We start from the raw sequence: 22,462 nt of genomic DNA on the forward strand, positions 1-22,462 counted from the left end.
TGCTCGCAAGCTATTGGCTAGTAGGAAGCCCGCGCTGCTCCCAGCGGGGAAATACAGTACTGTCCTCGCCTCTCCTCGGACTACCAGGGAGGTAGCAACCCAGACATGCGATCTGACCTTCAGCACCACGGTCGTCCGTTCGGCCAGTGCTAAGATTGCGCGGTCGACGTCTCCTCTTCCTCCCATCACCCCACAGACACCAGCCCCTTCATCAGCTTCTGCTAAGACGAAGACCCCGAAGTCAGATGCACGGGCCTGCAAGAAGAAACCATCCCGTGCAGACTTCCTACGTACCTCGACCTCCCAGCCTTCGACCGGTACTTCCACCAAACGTCCTTCCAAAAAGGCTCATAGGAAGCACAGTTCTCCTTCTCCGCCACGGCGCATTTCTTCTCCTGCGCCACCCAGCGGTTGCCGCCCCAGGCCGTCATCCGTTTCGCCTGGCCGCACCGCTGGTAGCCGTACATCTGGCCGTTCACCGGCGGAGGAAGCTCCCCCTCCTGGCCATCCTCCCGAGATGGCTGATGAACCTATAGACCCAATGGACGATGACTGTCCGCCTACTGATAGCGGCGGCAGTGCTCGCTCGAAGCCAGGCCCTCAGCGGCCTTCGAGGTGACCCCTTCTTTCATCTTCCTTTTCTTACGATGGCACTTATTCGCTGGAATATTCGCAGCATTCGCTCCAACCGAGAGGACTTGAAGTTGCTGCTCCGCTTGCACCGTCTGCTCGTCGTAGTCCTCCAGGAAACGAAGCTACGCCCATGCGATCAAATTGCCTTTGCACACTACACCTCTGTGCGTTTAGACCTACCCCCTGTGGTAGGTATCCCAGCTGATGGAGGGGTTATGTTGCTGGTCTGGGATGATATTTACTACGATCCCATCACGTTGCACACCGGCCTGCAGGCAGTTGCCATCCGCATTACTCTCCCCACTTTTACATTTTCCTTTTGTACCGTTTACACTCCATCGTCATCTGCCGTTACCAGGGCAGACATGATGCAACTTATTGCTCAGCTACCTGCACCATTTTTGTTAACTGGAGACTTCAATGCCCACCATCCCCTTTGGGGCTCTCCAGCATCCTGCCCGAGGGGCTCCTTGTTAGCAGACCTTTTCAACCAGCTCAATCTTGTCTGCCTCAATACTGGCGCCCCTACTTTCCTTTCGGACACATCTCACACCTATTCCCATTTAGACCTCTCTATATGTACTCCCCAACTTGCACGCCGGTTTGAGTGGTATGCACTTTCTGATACATATTCGAGCGACCACTTCCCGTGTGTTATCCATCTCCTGCAGCATACCCCCTCTCTGTGCTCCTCTAGTTGGACCATCTCCAAAGCAGACTGGGGGCTCTTCTCTTCCAGGGCGACCTTTCAGGATCAAACGTTCACAAGCTGCGATCGTCAGGTCGCACACCTCACGGAAGTCATTCTCGCTGCTGCTGAATATTCCATCCCTCACCCTACTTCTTCTCCACGTCGCGTACCGGTCCCCTGGTGGACCGCAGCATGTAGAGACGCTTTACACGCTCGTCGACGTGCTTTACGCACATTTAAACGCCACCCTACAGTGGCGAATTGTATCAATTATAAACGATTACGTGCTCAGTGTCGTCGTATTATCAAAGAAAGCAAGAAAGCCAGTTGGGCTGCTTTCACAAGCACCTTCAACAGTTTTACTCCTTCTTCTGTTGTCTGGGGTAGCCTGCGCCGGCTATCTGGCACTAAGGTCCACTCACAAGTTTCTGGCTTGAAGGTCGCGAATGATGTCCTTGTGGCCCCTGAGGCTGTCTCCAATGCCTTCGGCCGCTTTTTCGCAGAGGTTTCGAGCTCCGCTCATTACCACCCTGCCTTCCTCCCCCGCAAACAGGCAGAGGAGGCTAGGCCACCTAACTTCCGCTCCTCGAATTGTGAAAGTTATAATGCTCCATTCACCATGCGGGAACTCGAAAACTCACTTGGCCGATCACGGTCCTCCGCTCCAGGGCCTGATTCTATTCATATTCAGATGCTGAAGAACCTTTCTCCTGCGGGTAAAGGTTTTCTTCTTCGTACATACAATCGCATCTGGATTGAGGGACATGTTCCCGCATGCTGGCGCGAGTCTATTGTTGTCCCGATTCCTAAGCCGGGGAAGGACAAGTACTTGCCTTCCAGTTATCGACCTATCTCGCTTACCAGCTGTGTCTGTAAAGTGATGGAGCGAATGGTTAACTCTCGATTGGTTTGGCTGCTCGAGTCTCGACGCCTACTTACCAATGTACAATGTGGATTTCGTAGGCGCCGCTCTGCTGTTGACCATCTGGTAACCTTGTCGACCTTCATTATGAATAACTTCTTGCGGAAGCGCCCGACCGCGGCTGTGTTCTTTGATTTGGAGAAGGCTTACGACACCTGTTGGAGGGCGGGCATTCTCCGCACCATGCATACTTGGGGCCTTCGCGGTCGCCTCCCTCTTTTTATTCGTTCCTTTTTAATGGATCGACAGTTCAGGGTACGTGTGGGTTCTGTCCTGTCCGACACTTTTCGCCAGGAGAATGGGGTGCCACAGGGCTCAGTTTTGAGCGTCGCTCTCTTCGCCATCCAATCCAATAATGGATTGCCTCCCAGCTGATGTATCAGGCTCCCTTTTCGTGGACGATTTTACCATCTATTGCAGCGCGCAGTGTACACGTGTCCTGGAGTGCTGTCTTCAGCGTTCTCTTGACCGTCTTTCCTCCTGGAGTGTCGCCAATGGCTTCTGTTTTTCTGCTGAGAAGACGGTCTGTATTAACTTCTGGCGCTACAAAGAGTTTCTCCCACCGTCCTTACGACTCGGTCCCGTTGCTCTCCCAATCGTGGAGACAACCAAATTTTTAGGCCTTACATTTGACAGGAAACTTAGCTGGTCTCCACGTGTGTCATATTTGGCCGCCCGTTGTACCCGTTCTTTAAATGTCCTCCGTGTTCTCAGTGGTATGTCGTGGGGAGCGGATCGAACCGTCCTACTTCGTCTATATCGGTCGATCGTCCGCTCCAAGCTGGATTATGGGAGCTTCGTATATTCCTCTGCACGGCCATCCATCTTACGCCGCCTCAACTCCATACAACATCGGGGTTTACGACTTGCGATCGGAGCATTTTATACTAGTCCCGTAGAGAGTCTTCATGCTGACGCTGGCGAATTGCCACTCACCTACCGGCGCGATATACTGCTTTGTCGGTATGCCTGTCGGCTACTGTCAATGCCCGACCATCCGTCTTATCGTTCCTTTTTTGATGACTCTCTCGACCGTCAATACGGGTTGTATGTCTCTGCCCTGCTACCCCCTGGAGTTCGCTTTCGTCGCCTCCTTCAACACCTTAATTTTTCACTCCCTGCAACCTTTCGAGTGGGCGAGAGCCACACGCCACCTTGGCTCCAGGCTCAGGTCCGCGTTCACCTTGACCTCAGCTCGCTCCCAAAAGAGGTTACCCCCGGTTCGGTCTACCACTCCCGTTTTTTGGAACTTCGTTCGAAGTTCATCAACATGACTTTCATTTATACAGATGGCTCTAAGACCAATGTCGGGCTCGGGTGTTCCTTTATTGTCGGGGCACAAAGTTTCAAATACCGGCTCTATGGCCATTGTTCGGTCTTCACAGCTGAGCTCTTTGCCCTCTACCAGGCTGTTCTTTACATCTGCCGCCACCGACATTCTGCTTATGTCATCTGCTCCGACTCCCTGAGCGCCATCTAGAGCCTCAGTGATCCGTACCCGGTTCACCCTTTCGTACACCGGATCCAACGCTCTCTTCAGCAGCTGGTGGACGTCGGTTCTCCAGTTAGCTTTATGTGGGTTCCTGGCCATGTCGGTATCCCTGGGAACGAAGCTGCAGATGCCGCGGCCAAGGCTGCGGTCCTCCAGCATCGGACAGCTTCTTGTTGTGTCCCTTCGTCCGATTTTAGCAGGGTCATTTGTCGGCGCATTTTATCGCTGTGGCATGCCGATTGGGCTGCACTTACAGACAACAAGCTTCGGGCCTTAAAACCTCTTCCCGTGGCTTGGACGTCCTCCTCACGCCCTTCTCGGCGGGAGGAGGTAGTTTTGGCCCGGTTAAGAATTGGACACTGCCGGTTCAGCCTTCGTCATCTGCTGATGGCTGCGCCGGCGCCATTCTGCCCATGTGGGCACTTGCTGACGGTTCGACACATTTTACTGTCCTGTCCAGATTTTAACACACTGCGTCTAGATCTTAACCTGACAAGTACTTTAGATGCCATTTTAGCGGATGACCCACGAGCAGCTGCTCGTGTTCTTCGTTTTATCAATTTGACAAACCTCTCTAAGGACATTTGATGATGCTGTTTTTTAATTATATGCCTGTCAGTCTGTCTTTTATCGTGTTTTCCCTTTTAGTTGTTGTTGTCAACTTGTGCCTCGCGGTGCATTCTTAGAGTAGTCAGGGCGCTAATGACCATTGAAGTTGTGCGCCCTAAAACTACAAAAAAAAAAAAAAAGTGCAATGTATAAAAAGTGTGTGATTGCTATGACCAGTTTTTTAATATTTTAAGTGGGACTTATGTGTCCCATTAGTCATTAGGTGGGAGTATTGCAAAGGTTTGGATAAAAAGAGAGCATAAGAGAGAACATTCAATTTCAGCTGCAACTTTTACAAAAAATAATTAATTTTTGTGACCAGTTTATACAAATACAAGGGTTATATTGCAAATGATGATTGATGTTGATTTTACCAACGCCGATATCAGTAACATATATTTCCTATGAAATTCTTTGAAGCAGCTGTGCCCATAGAGAAACTTTGCATTGTATGCACATCGTGTTGGTTCGTACTTCCTTTCGCTTTGTGCTGCAGAACCTGCAGCGTTTCCTTGTGTCTTTTACTGGGAAATGTTTTCCAGTTTGAAGGCGAACTTCATCTGGTTTGCTCTTGACACCCGGCTTGTTTGTTTTTTCTTCTTAGGAAATTTGGTCTTCCTCTTCTTTTGATTTCATGACCTGCTGTTGTCTGATAAGTGAAAGGCAAAAGGATAACTGCTTATGTCCTCCTCCATGCTTACAGTTCCACATTATGAAACTGTTAACAATTGCCAGGTCAATTACGAAAATGAAAAGACGATGCCACCACTTAAGAGATCGCCTTCCAATTGCATATCTCTCGTGCACCTGATCAAAGTGATCCACACATGCCATAAATGTATTATACTCTGAAACTGCTTTAGGACAGAAGACCTCTGATGAAGTACCATCTCTGTTTTTCCTATTGACAAAGGTTACATCTTTTGGGCTATGATAATTACTTTTGTTTTGAACATAAACTTCCCCCATTGTAATTTGTCTTGTTTCTTCATCATACCAGGAAGTCCCTTCTTGTTTGTCCTCACTGTTCCAACTACAAAAAGTTCTCTTTCATTTAGCGACTTCATCAGATTGTACGACGTGAAGAGATTATCGAACACAATTAGTCAGCAAGACTGCGTATATGACTCAGTAAGATGGAACACAACATTTTCTCCCAAACTGAACAATGAGTCTTGGGTGTTCTTCTTTCCAGTATACACCTCAAACTGGGTTCTGAAACCTGTTTTTGAATTGGCAAGACACCAAATTTTGTAAACTCATTTTACAGGTTTCATTAGAAGGTACTGCTTTATAGAACAACACCCTTTGAATGGGACCATACTTTCATCAACAGCCATAATACTTGATGGAGTGTATACATCTTTCAGATTGTTATTGACAGCATCAATTATTGGGCGTAATTTGTATAGTCAATCACAGCCAGCTTCACCTCTTGGTACTGCTGTAGTATTGTAATTGCAATGAATGTTTTCAGTCAGTTTTTTGAATCTGGTTTTACCCTTTAGTTGATAAATTGCACTTACACCTAAAAGTGGGTCGGTGGACCACTAGTGACTCAGCTCAGGCCGCCTATGTCTTCCCATTAGAATGTAAATGCCAATAAAATATTTTATTTCTTCAACATAAATATCTTTCCAATTGCAGCTGGCCTGTCTTACCCTTTTACCTCTAGTAATGTTGTTACATATTTGAATTGCATAGAGGTTAGTCTCATCTTTGACCTTCCTCAAACAATCATCAGTAAAAATTGTAAAAAATAATCTATTTCTTTATCATTTTGTCCAAAATCTAACTTTATATCTGCACTTCCATCAAGAGATGCCGATAAGTTTTCAGAATAAGTTAAGTCGTCAGTCCACTCTGTTTCAGTTTCATTGACATGTTCAGCCCCATTCTCTTGTTCTGCACACATAATAACTTCATTTGTAGTGTCATTGGTAATTTCAGTGACATTTTCTTTTACTGCACACACAATACCATCATTTTCAGCCACCTCCATCTAGCACTGTCACCATTGTCGTGACGATCGTAAGTAGGTGACTCAGCCAATGTCCTAGATGGTGTAGTATCAATAGATGCACTATTGGATGCATCAAAATGGATGAGTTCATCTGCAGTTTTATCATCACCTCCTTCCTCGAAAAATTCTTCGTTATCAGGAAGCAAAAAGTAAAACTCAAGAAGTTCTTCATCTTCCAGACGTGACATTTCTAAAAAGGTCTGCAATTGGGCTAGCACACTGTATTGTGCAACAAATTATTGTTATTGTTATTATTATTGTTGTTATTTTTATCATTATTTTATGAAGACTTTAATGATCCAAGTGATGTAGCATCACACAGAAAAAGAAAGAAAGCCAAAATGTCTAATGTGTAACGAAATTATAAATAATATGTGGAACAAATATGTCCCACTTGCCATGTGACTGATATTTCATGCAGTCAAGAACTAAAAACTATTTACCAAGTCATTCAGATACATTTTACACTGAAATTCCACCTAATATTTACAAATAAATGATGAGAAACACACTAAATATGGTTATTATGCTTACCATGATTATTAACAAAAGAAAAGTTGAAAAATATGCAAAAACTTTCACAGAAGCGATTAAACAAGTGCACTGCATCGAAAAAATTCCAGCAGAATGCAGCTGTTTGGCGGGAAGAAGTCTGTAATGGTTTCAAGTTGAAGTAGAAGTTTATTGTCTCACAACATACAATTTCAAGCCATTGACTTACAAGTACAGCAGACTCTTCAAAACACAAAAACTTATTTACAATTTTCCTTGTAATACCAATAATATACAGTACTGAATAATTACTTAATTAAGCAATTAATATTTTTTCTTCAAAGTAACAAACTTTTAAGATTAACAGTCCTAAGTATTTGCTCTCTCCTGCTCAAATTTTCAGGTTGTCATTTATGAATTCTTCTACTGAATAGTAACATTTCTGCACTAGTTTCTCATCTATGGATTTTTTCAGTGTTTCTAAATTTATGGTGAGTAATTCTCTTCCTTTCACTTTGTTATAAATTTTAATACCCGTATAATGTGGAGTTTGAGTATAAAGTTTTAAACGGTGGGTGAGCAGCATAAAATTACTTTGATTTCTGGTGTTCTAATCATGTTGAAAAAGATTTGCTACAAATAAATCAGCGTTACTGTGTACAAAGATATTCAGCTCATATATGTATAATGAGGGAACACTTAGTATACTCAGATTTTTTAGGAGTGGGTGACATGATTTTCTTTGCTGTACATTGTGCGTATTTCTAATGATTGTTTTCTGAAGTTTTAGTAATCGACAAATATGGATTAAGTTACCCCAAAATACAATTGCATACCTTATTACTGACTGAAAGTAGCTGTGATACACTACTTTTCGTATGCCCATACTGATAGCATTGTACAATTTATACTACGTACTTTTCTTATGCCCTTACTGGTAGCATTGTACAATATTCTCATTGCATATGCTAGCCTATTTAATTTATTTGCAAGGTACTGTATGTGTGACCCCCATGATAGATTTTTATCTAGTTGCATTCCTAAGAATTTCACACAGCTAGCTTCCTGCAAATCCTGGTTTCTGTGACTGGCCTGAATATCATTTAATTTTACCAGAGAAGGAAAGTTGCTACTCTCCATATAGCGGAGATTCACACAGTTATAGCTTTTGGCCATTAAGGCAGTCAGCAGCGCGCACACACACACACACACACACACACACACACACACACACACACACACACACAACCCCCCTGCGGGTCCGGAGATTAGAATAGGCCCGAGGTATTCCTGCCTGTCGTAAGAGGCGACTAAAAGGAGTCCATCCCCCTCACGGGGGTAGTTAGCGCCTGCGTCCGGAGACGGACGGTTTCACGACCTATAATCGTGGTCTTTTTGGTTTTAAACTTCTCGTTTCTTCCTTCCTTTTGTTGGTCCCTTTTTTTGCTCTTCTCCACCTCACTGTCTTCCTTACTCTTTCCCTTGACTTCTCCTTGCCTTCTCATTGCCTTTTTCTCCTTGCCTTCTCATTGCCTTTTTCTCCTTGCCTTCTCATTGCCTTTTTCTCCTTGCCTTCTCATTGCCTTTTTCTCCTTGCCTTCTCATTGCCTTTTTCTCCTTGCCTTCTCATTGCCTTTTTCTCCTTGCCTTCTCATTGCCTTTTTCTCCTTGCCTTCTCATTGCCTTTTTCTCCTTGCCTTCTCATTGCCTTTTTCTCCTTGCCTTCTTCTCATTGCCTTTTTCTCCTTGCCTTCTCATTGCCTTCTTCTCATTGCCTTCTTCTCATTGCCTTCTTCTCATTGCCTTCTTCTCCTTGCCTTCTCTGGTCTCCGCCTCGGCGTTTGAGACAGTCTGTCCTCTTTCTCCCTCTCTCTCTTCTTTTTCCTCTTCTTCCTTCCTCCCTGTGCGTGTCTGAAGGCCGACCCACGCGTTCGCACGCGTAGCCGGTGACGGGGTAACGCGTAAGTCCCCGCCCTGGGTAGACATGTAAGGCACGCGCGTACCCCCTGGTAAAGGCCAGGCCCGGGGAGGGGTGATTGCCTGAGCTGATACCTTCTGACCATGCCGATTGGTCCCTCCGTCTGTTTCTCGGGAGGTGTGACCTGAGGTGTAAACATTCACCTAAGGCGGGAGTGCCCTCTGAGAGGGTCCCCACAAGGAAGGATAGCGCCATCGGAGACGCTGGCAATCATGGGGGATTCCTCCGCAATGGATTCTACTCCATCGCTTTCGACTTCGACCCAAAAACGGAAACGTGACCAGCCAACAGTGACAAAAGTACTACCGCCTGCCCCACAGTTCCTCGTAGTTTCTCGCACTGAGGACGGAAAGGATTTTTCCTCTGTCAACCCTTTTGTTATTCAGAAGGGCGTTGATGCCATAGCCGGATCTGTCAAATCTTGTACCAGGTTGCGTAACGGCACCTTATTACTAGAAACTGAGAGTGCCTTTCAGGCACAAAAACTGCTTCGGGCCACCCTCCTGTACACGTTCCCTGTCCGGGTGGAGGCCCACCGTACTTTGAATTCGTCTCGTGGTGTAGTGTATACTAGCTCCCTCGACGGATTGACTGACGAGGAGCTTCAATCTTTCCTCGCTGAGCAGGGCGTGACGGCTGTCCATCGGGTCATGAAAAAGGTCAACAACGACCTTGTACCGACGCGGACACTGTTCTTGACCTTCGATAGTGTTAAGCTGCCATCGCGCATCAAGGCGGGCTACGAGGTTATTTCTGTTCGCCCCTATGTCCCGACACCTACGCGCTGCTACCAGTGTCAGCGTTTCAATCACACTCGACAGTCTTGTTCCAATGCGGCTAAATGTGTCACTTGTGGCAGGGATGCCCATGAGGGTGACTGTCCACCTCCGTCTCCTCATTGTGTGAACTGTCAGGGTGACCATGCCGCATCCTCCCGCGACTGTCCTGTCTATAAGGACGAACGTTGCATCCAAGAAATTCGTGTCAAAGAGAAAGTGTCCACCTCGGCTGCTCGCAAGCTATTGGCTAGTAGGAAGCCCACGCTGCTCCCAGCGGGGAAATATAGTACTGTCCTCGCCTCTCCTCGGACTACCCGGGAGGTCGCAACCCAGACATGCGATCTGACCTTCAGCACCACGGTCGTCCGTTCGGCCAGTGCTAAGATCGCGCGGTCGACGTCTCCTCTTCCTCCCATCACACCACAGACACCAGCCACTTCCTCAGCTTCTGCTAAGTCGACGACCCCGAAGTCAGATGCACGGTCCTTCAAGAAGGAACCATCCCGTGCAGACTTCCTCCGTCCCTCGACCTCCCAGCCTTCGACCGGTACTTCCACCAAACGTCCTTCCAAAAAGGCGCATAGGAAGCACAGTTCTCCTTCTCCGCCACGGCGCATCTCTTCTCCTGCGCCACCCAGCGGTTGCCGCCCCAGGCCGTCATCCGTTTCGCCTGGCCGCACCGCCGGTAGCCGTACATCTGGCCGTTTAACGGCGGAGGAAGCTCCCCCTCCCGGCCATCCTCCCGAGATGGCCGATGATCCTATAGACCCCATGGACGATGACTGTCCGCCTACTGATAGCGGCGGCAGTGCTCGCTCGAAGCCAGGCCCTAAGCGGCCTTCGAGGTGACCCCTTCTCTCATCTTCCTTTTCTTACGATGTCACTTATTCACTGGAATATTCGCAGCATTCGCTCCAACCGAGAGGACTTGAAGTTGCTGCTCCGCTTGCATCGTCCGCTCGTCGTAGCCCTCCAGGAAACGAAGCTACGCCCATGCGATCACATTGCCTTGGCACACTACACCTCTGTGCGTTTTGACCTACCCCCTATGGTAGGAATCCCAGCTCATGGAGGGGTTATGTTGCTGGTCCGGGATGATATTTACTACGATCCCATCACATTGCACACCGGCCTGCAGGCAGTTGCCATCCGCATTACTCTCCCCACTTTTACGTTTTCCTTTTGTACCGTTTACACTCCCTCGTCATCTGCCGTTACCAGGGCAGACATGATGCAACTTATTGCTCAGCTACCTGCACCGTTTTTGTTAACTGGAGACTTCAATGCCCACCATCCCCTTTGGGGTTCTCCAGCCTCCTGCCCGAGGGGCTCCTTGTTAGCAGACCTTTTCAACCAGCTCAATCTTGTCTGCCTTAATACTGGCGCCCCTACTTTTCTTTCGGACACATCTCATACCTATTCCCATTTAGACCTCTCTATATGTACTCCCCAACTTGCACGCCGGTTTGAGTGGTATGCACTTGCTGATACATATTCGAGCGACCACTTCCCGTGTGTTATCCATCTCCTGCAGCATACTCCCTCTCCGTGCTCCTCTAGTTGGACCATCTCCAAGGCAGACTGGGGGCTCTTTTCTTCCAGGGCGACCTTTCAGGATCAAACCTTCACAAGCTGCGATCGTCAGGTCGCACACCTCACGGAAGTCATTCTCGCTGCTGCTGAATATTCCATCCCTCACCCTACTTCTTCTCCACGTCGCGTACCGGTCCCCTGGTGGACCGCAGCATGTAGAGACGCTTTACACGCTCGTCGACGTGCTTTACGCACCTTTAAACGCCACCCTACAGTGGCGAATTGTATTAATTATAAACGATTACGTGCTCAGTGTCGTCGTATTATTAACGAAAGCAAGAAAGCCAGCTGGGCTGCTTTCACAAGCACCTTCAACAGTTTTACCCCTTCTTCTGTTGTCTGGGGTAGCCTGCGCCGGCTATCAGGCACTAAGGTCCACTCCCCAGTTTCTGGCTTGAAGGTCGCGAATGAAGTCCTTGTGGCCCCTGAGGCTGTCTCCAATGCCTTCGGCCGCTTTTTCGCCGAGGTTTCGAGCTCCGCTCATTACCACCCTGCCTTCCTCCCCCGCAAACAGGCAGAGGAGGCTAGGCCACCTGACTTTTGCTCCTCGAATTGTGAAAGTTATAATGCCCCATTCACCATGCGGGAACTCGAAACCGCACTTGGCCGATCACGGTCCTCCGCTCCAGGGCCTGATTCTATTCATGTTCAGATGCTGAAGAACCTTTCTCCTGCGGGTAAAGGTTTTCTTCTTCGTACATACAATCGCATCTGGATTGAGGGACATGTTCCCGCATGCTGGCGCGAGTCTATTGTTGTCCCGATTCCTAAGCCGGGGAAGGACAAGCACTTGCCTTCCAGTTATCGACCTATCTCACTTACCAGCTGTGTCTGTAAAGTGATGGAGCGAATGGTTAACTCTCGATTGGTTTGGCTGCTTGAGTCTCGACGCCTACTTACCAATGTCCAATGTGGATTTCGTAGGCGCCGCTCTGCTGTTGACCATCTGGTTACCTTGTCGACCTTCATTATGAATAACTTCTTGCGGAAGCGCCCGACCGCGGCTGTGTTCTTTGATTTGGAGAAGGCTTACGACACCTGTTGGAGGGCAGGCATTCTCCGCACCATGCATACATGGGGCCTTCGCGGTCGCCTCCCTCTTTTTATTCGTTCCTTTTTAATGGATCGAAAGTTCAGGGTACGTGTGGGTTCTGTCCTGTCCGACACCTTTCGCCAGGAGAATGGGGTGCCACAGGGCTCAGTTTTGAGCGTCGCTCTCTTCGCCATCGCGATCAATCCAATAATGGACTGCCTCCCAGCTGATGTATCAGGCTCCCTTTTTGTGGACGATTTTACCATCTATTGCAGCGCGCAGCGTACACGTGTCCTGGAGCGCTGTCTTCAGCGTTCTCTTGACCGTCTTTACTCCTGGAGTGTCGCCAATGGCTTCAGTTTTTCTGCCGAGAAGACGGTCTGTATTAACTTCTGGCGCTACAAAGAGTTTCTCCCACCGTCCTTACGACTTGGTCCCGTTGCTCTCCCAATCGTGGAGACAACCAAATTTTTAGGTCTTACCTTTGACAGGAAACTTAGCTGGTCTCCACATGTGTCATATTTGGCCGCCCGTTGTACCCGTTCTTTAAATGTCCTCCGTGTTCTCAGTGGTATGTCGTGGGGTGCGGATCGAACCGTCCTACTTCGTCTATATCGGTCGATCGTCCGCTCCAAGCTGGATTATGGGAGCTTCGTATACTCCTCTGCACGGCCATCCATCTTACGCCGCCTCAACTCCATACAACATCGGGGTTTACGACTTGCGATTGGAGCATTTTATACCAGTCCCGTAGAGAGTCTTCATGCTGACGCTGGCGAATTTGCACTCACTTACCGGCGCGATATACTGCTTTGTCGGTATGCCTGTCGGCTACTGTCAATGCCCGACCATCCGTCTTATCGTTCCTTTTTTGACGACTCTCTTGACCGTCAATATAGGTTGTATGTCTCTGCCCTGCTACCCCCTGGAGTTCGCTTTCGTCGCCTCCTTCAACACCTTAATTTTTCACTCCCTGCAACCTTTCGAGTGGGCGAGAGCCACACGCCACCTTGGCTCCAGGCTCAGGTCCGCGTTCACCTTGACCTCAGCTCGCTCCCAAAAGAGGTCACCCCCAGTTCGGTCTACCACTCCCGTTTTTTGGAACTTCGTTCGAAGTTCATCAACATGACTTTCATTTATACAGATGGCTCTAAGACCAATGACGGGGTCGGGTGCTCCTTTATAGTCGGGGCACAAAGTTTCCAATACCGGCTCCATGATCATTGTTCGGTCTTCACAGCTGAGCTCTTTGCCCTCTACCAGGCTGTTCTTTACATCTGCCGCCACCGACATTCTGCTTATGTCATCTGCTCAGATTCCCTGAGCGCCATCCAGAGCCTCAGTGATCCGTACCCGGTTCACCCTTTCGTACACCGGATCCAACGCTCTCTTCAGCGGCTGGTGGACGTCGGTCCGCCGGTTAGCTTTATGTGGGTTCCTGGCCATGTCGGTATCCCTGGGAACGAAGCTGCAGATGCCGCGGCCAAGGCTGCGGTCCTCCAGCCTCGGACAGCTTCTTGTTGTGTCCCTTCGTCCGATTTTAGCAGGGTCATTTGTCGGCGCGTTGTGTCGCTGTGGCATGCCGATTGGGCTGCACTTACCGACAACAAGCTTCGGGCCTTAAAACCTCTTCCCGTGGCTTGGACGTCCTCCTCACGCCCTTCTCGGCGGGAGGAGGTCGTTTTAGCAAGGTTAAGGATTGGACACTGCCGGTTCAGCCATCGCAATCTGCTGACGGCTGCGCCGGCGCCGTTCTGCCCATGTGGGCACTTGCTGACAGTTAGACACATTTTAATGTCCTGTCCCGATCTTAACCAACTGCGCCTCGATCTTAACCTGCCTAATACTTTCGATGCCGTTTTAGCGGATGACCCACGAGCAGCTGCTCGTGTTCTTTGTTTTATCACTTTGACAAACCTCGCTAAGGACATTTGATGTTGTTTTTTAATCCTATGCCTGTCAGTCTCTTTTAGCGTGTTTTCCCTTGTAGTTGTTGTCCACTTGTGCCTTGCGGTGCATTTTTAGAGTAGTCAGGGCGCTAATGACCATTGAAGTTGTGCGCCCTAAAACCACACAAAAAAAAAAAAAAACAAAAAAAAAAAAAAAACAAAAAAAAGAAACACAAAAGCACGTGTGCACGTGCACGCAAATGCAACTTGCACACTTGTATGTGTGTCTACTGCTGACAAAGGCCTTAATGGTCGAAAGCTGTAATTGTGTGAATCTTTTTGTTGTGCCTATCGAGACTCAGCATCTCTGCTATATGGTGAGTAGCAATTTTCCTTCTCTGGTATTATTACATTCCATCCTGGATTTTCCATTGTTTGATATCATTTAATTTTGCTTCTTTTGTTTTAAATTGCATTAACTCAATCTTTTCCATGTTTAATTTTAACCCTTTTAAATCAAACCAGGTATCTAAGTTTTCTGAAGTATTTAATACAGTTTGTGGAATTTGATCTGTAATATGACTTTTAATGATTGAAGATATCATCTGCAAATAAAACTGAATGACGCTTAATATTAAGTGACAGATCATTTATGTAGAACAAAAACAGAATGGGACCTAATACAGAACATTGGGGTACTTCATGTGAAATTGTTTTCCATTTTGAAGTATAAATTCCTCTCTCTGATGTTATAACTACTCTTTGTTTTCGGTTGGTTAGATAGGATTTAAACCATTCTAATACCGTGCCCTTAATTCTATACTTTTCCAGTTTACAGAGTAGCAAGGAGTGAGTCACACTATCAAAGGCCTTTGATGGGTTACAACAAATTCCTGTCATGCAGTGAATTGTCTAGAGACAAGCTAATTTTATCAACAAATTTATTTATAGCAGATATTGTGGTTTTGCCTTTTTGAAATCCATACTGATTTTTTGAGATTATTTTAAATTTTTCTATGAAATTTTGAACTTGTGTGGTGACTACCTTCTCAAATATTTTTGACAGTGATGGAAGAAGTGAGATTGGGCGATAGTTTCTCATGTGTTCTTTTGTGCCTTTTTTGAATAGTGGCTTAACTACTACATACTTCAGTGTGCTTGTAAAATAACCTTCTTGAAGGGACTGGTTAACTATTGTAGTTAGTGGCTGTGCTATTATTTTAGAGACTGTTTTTAACACTTTTGTTGGTATGTCATCCCATCCTGCTGATGTTTTACTTTTTAGTGACAGTATTACATTTTCTATATCTTTTACTGTAGTTTTTGTAAATGCACTGAAAGATTCACCATCAAGTTGCTCACTGTTGAAGAAATTTACCGTGTCTGGATACTCTGCTACATTGACATTAGATTTGTTTACATTTATAAAGAATTCATTAAACAATTCAGAAATTTTAGCAGGATTTACAATAGTTCCATCCTCTGTCTCGATGGTTCCATCCTCTACCTGTGGCACCTGTTTCAGCTTCGATCACTGACCATAATGCCTTTGATTTCGTTTCACTATCCAATATAAATCTATTATTTGCCAGTTCTTTGGCTGCCTTTACAACATTTTTAAAAAATGTTTTTGTAATCTTTTACATAGGTAACAAAATCAGGACTTTTATTATGTTTTAGTTCCCTATGTAGCAGTCTTTTTCTTGCACTCAAGATTTTTATTCCTTCGTAATCCAATTTACTTTATTTCCTACTTTTTTATGATGTACAGTAAGGGGGAAAGTTTCATTAAAAGCGGGCAAGAATTTTTCCAGGAAAGTAGCAAAATTTTCAGAGCATGAAATACTATGATTTATAGACCACTCCACCTTATTTAATCTATGATAGAATAAGTTTATTTATTTATTTTTCTGAACTGGTGTTTGGTGTAGGTTTTTATCGAGCAAGGGTCTATTGTCCATAAACTCCATAAACAGAGCGCAATGATCGGAAAATCCTAAATCTGAACAAAACTTATTTGCCTCATTTTAAGTGTAATTGGTTAAAATATTATCTATACATGTTGCAGACACTTCGCTTACTCGAGTGAAATCAGTGAAATTTGCGCTGAAACCTGATGTTTGAATCATACCAATGAATTTTGTTGAGTTATTGACGTCACTGGCTAGATCTATATTGAAATCAGCGGTTATTATGACTCTTTCCTTGGTTTCTTTTTGGAGTTTTTGCAATAGACATTTCCAGTATTTTGCCCTAACTCTACGCAGCAGCTTTCAAATATACATTCTTCCTTAATGGAATCGAAATTGAGTCTTGCTCTACATTCCATCGATCTTTCTACTAGTATGCACGATCCTCCTCGAGTTAAATTACTTCTACAAAAGCTGCTGGCAACATAAAAATTATAAAGGTTATTTAAGCTTTTGATCTATCCTTTGTAAGCCAGTGTTCATTCAAGCATACAATCTTGATCTTCGATATATCTGACAAAATGATTTTCAAGTCGTTAAGTTTTGTTTCTCTGCCATTTGTGTTATTTGAACTTAACCCATTTATGTTAAAGTGCATTACGAATGTATTGTTACTTTTTTGAATATTCCTAATGGCATTTGGTTTGAAACGCTGTTTGTGTATTTTTGTTTCAACTTCGTTATCAATTTTTACAACCCCATCTTTACATACTAGTTTCCCTTATTAAGTATGATCTTACACATGTCACTATACATACTGCTGAATGTTGCCAATCCTAGTGTGTTTAGATGCTTCTAGTATATGGCAGCACACTACAGATGTGAGTTTCTATTGTCCCCTCGGTCGTGTAGCACAAAAAAGTGAAGTGGGACACACATGTCCCGTGGGTTGTGAAAGGGTTAATAAGCCAGTCAGTGAGGCTCCAACTCTCGCCTGATAAACATCTACAGAGCGGCGAGTTAAGCGTTTCTTTTTCTGTCTTTTCATCATAGTATGTTTATTAAATTTTATGCTTGTTTCCATTTAGGAGGTGTAAGCTTGCATTTTGTAAGTGTAAATTTGGGCAGTCTGTAGCACAGTTTTCGTTTCTTCTGATCACCCAGCTACATAGCTCATTAAGGCATCATCATTGCAAGGGTAGCAAGATGTGTATCTATATCTGCTTTTATAGTTTACTTCTTCAGTCAGTCTTGCTGGGTTGAGTGGGGCACATGCATGCTGTGTGCAGATGCAGGGGGAGCTGGCCACAGTTTGCGAACAGCCGAAAGCACTTTTGGCTACAGTCACATTCAGGCTGCTGCCTTTGGGCGTAGCTGTAGCTGAGAATCTGCCGCATTGCACGGGACACCTCAGGTGTCACTTGTTTTGCCCAGGGGCTCTGTTACTGAGGCAACTCGTAGTGTACTGGATGCAATGGATTTGCGCTCACAGCAGAGTAAGGGGTGAGTGGTAATGCATACATATCGCTGGAGGTGGAGGGCCAGTGTTTGAGACTCGTTATCTGGCCTTGCTCGTTCACTGTGTGATTGGACAGGTCGTCTCTCCTTCAGCAGGGTCCAAGCAGGCACACAGGGGAGGAGTTTACTACTTACCGGGAGCTCCAGTGATAGGCACATTATGGAGCCGCTTAGGCAGATAGTGTTCAGGGGTGGAAAGGAAGCCAATGTACACTTGGTATACCTGCTGCTGGCCTCGTGTGGGGTGCAAACAGAGCTCCCAATTTGTAGCACTTTTGCCAGGGGCCCTTTGTTTGGAGACAAGCAGAGTGTCTCAACCAAAGGATTCGTCGACTCTGAGACAGTCTTGTCTGCAGATTTCTAACATTGCATTATTGCCTGGGGATTTGTAGGACTCCTCTTGATAGGTCAGGAGTGCACTACATAAAGGAAGCAGCAACTTGGGTAGTAGAGTACTTGGGGAGTGCATGTGAGGGTTTCTTATGCTATGCAGTAGTTTGAAGTATTCTGATGAAAACTCGCTGGTTGGTATGCAGCATTCAGACTAAAGACACTTTGACTGTCAAAATTGTGTTAGTAAATTGAAGTATTTGCAACAAAGTTCCCGAATTTACTGTCCTCCAGGACTGTCTTCTCTTGAGACCGAGAACTGGCTGAAACCTGAAGTGGAAAGCTCAGAGATATTTAGCGAGTCATGGAATGTATATCAGAAAGACAGATAAGAGACCCTAGGAGGGGGAGCATTCGTCACAGTTGGCAAAAATGTTGTCTCTATTCAGGTCGAAGTTGAGTGTAACATTGAAGTCATCTGATTGTGTATAACAGGTCTAGGTGAAACCGAGCTAATTGTTGGGTGTTTTTACCAGCCACCTGATTCTGCTGTGGCAGTTCTAGAGTCATTCAAAGAATGTCTATGGTAAATACCTGGATCATGCATTACTGATTGGAGACAACTTGAACTTATAGTGTGTAGACCGGTTGTATATGGATTCATTGCAGGGTACATACACATTCAGACCAAGTACTTTCGAACACAGTTTTCTGAAAACTTTCTTGAGCAGCTAGTTTGGCAGCCCACACACAATGGAAATGTCGTAGACTTTGTAGCTACAAGTAGGCCAGACCTTGTCAACAACGTCATCATAGAAAAGGGAATTAGTGAATGTGATATTGTAGCAGCTGTGGTTATGAAGGTTTAGAAATTAGTTAAGAAGGATAGGAGAGTGTTTCTGCTAGAAAGAGCAGATAAGCATTTGTTAGCACCTCACTTAGATAGTGAATTGACATCACTTAGTTCTGATACCCTGAACTTAGAGGAGTTATGCGCAAAGTTTAAGCAGATTGTAAATCGTGGTCTGGAGAATTATATACAAGTTTCCATCATGTTGGAGTAGCTTGGGTCAGCAACATCTGTTAATCAATAGAACTAAAAGCCAGTCCAGGTGGCAAATATTTTACTTTTTTTTTTCATTTGATGACTAGTTTCGGGCTGTAACCCATTTTCAAATCAACGTAACGAAGTCAGAAAGGGAGTTTCCAAAGATTTAAAGTACATTATATATTTTTTGACATCTTCATGCTATTTTCGACTATGTTATGTTGATTTGAAAATATATCGCAGTCCAAAACTAGTCATCTAATGAATAAAAAGTAAAATATTTGCGACTTGGACTGGTCTTCTGTGCTGTTGGAGACTTATATGCCTAGTAAGTGGATTAAGGACAGCAAAGACCCATTATAGTTTAATAACAAGAGTTGTAAAATGCTAAGGAAGCAGAGGTTGTTGCACTCTCTCGGTTCAAAAGAGAACAAGCTAGTAATGACAGGCAAAGGTTAGTAAATCTTTTCATGCATCTATGATAGATCGATGTGTGAAGCATACAACTACTACCACCGTCATACTTTTGTAATAGCTCTGGCAGAGAACCCGAGAAAATTCCGGTCCTATGTAAAGTCACTGAGCCGGTCTAGGGGTTCCATTCAGTCACTTATTGACCAGATTGATGTGGCAGTTGAAGATACCAAAACGAAAGCCAAAGTTTTAAATTTCACATTCATTTGCACAGGAGAATTGTATAAATATACTGTTATTTGACCACTGGACAGACTCCCATATGGATGACATAGTAATAAGCATTCCTTGCGTAGAGAAACAACTGAAGGAGTTGAAAACAAATAAGTTACCGGGTCCGGATGGAAACCCATTTCTGCTGACCCCACCAGTCTGCCTTGGGCTCTCTCCCCATCCATACATCATCCCTCCCTGCCCCATCCTGATTGCTGCTTGCATCCCAGGTGTTGTTGCATTCCAGCCAGAGATGCTGGATTTGGCAATTGTGTGATGACGTGAGTGTGTGTGTGTGTGTGTGTGTGTGTGTGTGTGATGAAAGCTGTGGCTGAAAGCTATATGTAAGTGACTTTTAATTGTGTCTGTCTGCAACTTGACATGTCTTCTCTACTACAAGTAGCAATCTGTCTTTCCCTGCATTGTTGTTATTCTTACTTGTAGTTTCCATTGTTTATTAGAGATAACTCCTCTTCATTCAATTGAGCTACAGTTTCTTCTTTCTATTAACAGCTGTGAAAAAGTTTACTTGAATTCCTAATTGGAGGCTGAGGAGAAATGCTGATTGATTATGCAGATATTACCAAAACCATTGAAACACAACTTTGTGCTAGCAGCAGTCAGTCGATATTTAGTTCCCCTGCATCCAGCTCTAAGTATTTATGTAAATAAGCTATGGTCAGTTTTTCTGAATCAAATTGCAGCTTGCTTTCGGCCATTATCGTCTTTTGTTGCATCTGTGTGAAATTGGTGTGTGTGTGTGTGTGTGTGTGTGTGTGTGTGTGTGAGAGAGAGAGAGAGAGAGAGAGAGAGAGAGAGAGAGAGAGAGAGAGAGAGATTGAGATTGATTGATTTCCAACATATATGTTCTTACTTTCTTTCACTTTTACTTCTCCACTGAGTTAGAACTGTTTTGCAAAATGCTACTGATTTTACCCTTATGAAGCGCCTGTAATATTTTGTTGACCACTGACATTGATAAGATGATAATCGTTACATGAGAATACAGGGATTTAAACTTAGCCTTGTGTTAGGTATGTCATATGGTTTGATTTCTTATTAAGATAGCATTATCACCAATACATTATCACTTACAACACAAGTAACTTGCTGCTTTCTGAAATACCTTTTTTTCCTATCTGTTTAGCACGTTATCAACACAATGGCGAGTGAAGATGGTATTGAGTGGCTGTATGAACTTCTCCAGGATGTCCAGTTGGAACAGTTTGCGTCAAGAATCAGAGATGATTTGCAGGTACAAATTAATCACTTTTTCTGCTGAATGCCATTTGTTTTCAGATCAGTTACGTGAGTGCCATTTATTGAAGATCTTTAATTTGTACCATATTTACTTGAGTATAAGATGACCTGCCCCTTTTTTTTACTAAGAGGGTCCTAGAAAAAAATTTTAATGTATTCTAACTAAAAAAAATTACAAACTTTTATTGATGCAATGGATAACACTTTTCTAAATTTGTCATTTATTGATTGTCTACATTTTAATAATACAAGGTGAAATAAACTAAAAGAAATTGTTTGCATTAGGTTTTTCTTCACTGCCTTTCTTGTTTGCTTAGCCTGTTGTCTGGTATCTCTATTTTGATTCATCATCGTCGTGATAACAGGACAGCTGTAAGCCTCATATCTCTGTTGTTACAAATATTTGGCTTTCTTTTCCAAATATGTTGCTATTTCTGAGGTAGTGGTTACGGTGGGACTCGAGAACATAACTACCCCCCCCCCCCCCCCCTCCCTGCCCACTCTTGCACCTTACAGTGAGCAGCGACAGTATTTCTGTACGAAACATGCAAGAATAACACTGCCCCCCATGTAGCCTTTAGCATGTTCTGCAGAAATGTATGCTGTCATTGAGTATTTGTCCAATTTGAAAGTCAGTTTGATTCTGAGTGCAAAGGGATTCAGGCAATTGGCAGTTTAAACATGCTGAATGTTCATAAAAAATGAAAGTACACAGTATACAGTCTCTATTTGGCTGCACAATGAAATTTCTGCCTGCTCAACATTCCACTCCACTCCCCTCCCCTCACTCACCATAGTTCTCGGCCAAGCTGGGTCACTGTTTCTCTTCCAGTTTTCTGTAGCTAGGGATATGCTTGAGCGATAGTGAAACAGGGGTGGCAAAATCTTCTAGGGTGCAGATCGTATGTAACAGCAACAACTAATAGATAAACAAAAGTTCAAACTCCCTTTTTAGTCCAATTGTTGAAGTTTTCATCGTCCTTCGATGTAGTGATTTCTTTTTGTACTCTCTCCACAACAGGTCTTACTGCTGTAATTTATTCCATGACAATTATTACAGTCTATTTTATATGATTTGCTTCATTCTGGAATAATTTTCCTTTTCGTTTAACCTGAATGTTGTCATCTTTCTCTAATGCTGATTAATGAATGGTAACAATTTTCTCTGGCATTCTAATATGTGTAGAGTTACTGGATTTCTCATTTGCAACCCAGTTAGTAAATCATTAGTTTCTCTTAACAAAATAAAATATTTACTTGGGTTCAGAATCAAGTAATGGTTTTTGAATCACAAGATTTTTGCCTTTACCTACTTAAAAAGCAGCACAAATTTGTGCATACAGAATCCATACATATATGAGAAATTTTGTTGTAAACCCATTTAAATACAACAAAGGTTTGTAGATTGATAGAAGTTGCGACCGAACCGCTGAATCTTTCCATCAGTAAATGGGGTATGTTCTCCACTAACTCGGTTGTTTTAACCCCCTCCACTGACGGAATGACCCACTTCCCAATTCCGTATGTATAAAACCAATACGGACTTTTAGCTGTCACGCCTTTGCACTTACTGCT

The 22,462-nt window shown here is 44.7% G+C and overlaps 1 protein-coding gene across 3 annotated transcripts in view; it reads left to right on the forward strand.

Annotated features, from left to right (window-relative positions):
• Positions 1 to 22,462, forward strand: part of LOC126176021 (activated Cdc42 kinase Ack) — a 497,712-nt gene that overhangs the window by 38,994 nt on the left and 436,256 nt on the right. For all 3 annotated transcript variants that reach the window (XM_049923148.1, XM_049923146.1, XM_049923147.1), the window contains exon 2: positions 20,775 to 20,882. In XM_049923148.1, coding sequence (XP_049779105.1) covers positions 20,790 to 20,882 — 93 coding nt within the window. In that variant the 5' untranslated portion in view covers positions 20,775 to 20,789. The remainder of the gene's footprint in view (positions 1 to 20,774; positions 20,883 to 22,462) is intronic.

This window comes from Schistocerca cancellata, chromosome 3 (genome assembly GCF_023864275.1).
Source record: "Schistocerca cancellata isolate TAMUIC-IGC-003103 chromosome 3, iqSchCanc2.1, whole genome shotgun sequence".
NCBI lineage: Eukaryota > Metazoa > Arthropoda > Insecta > Orthoptera > Acrididae > Schistocerca > Schistocerca cancellata.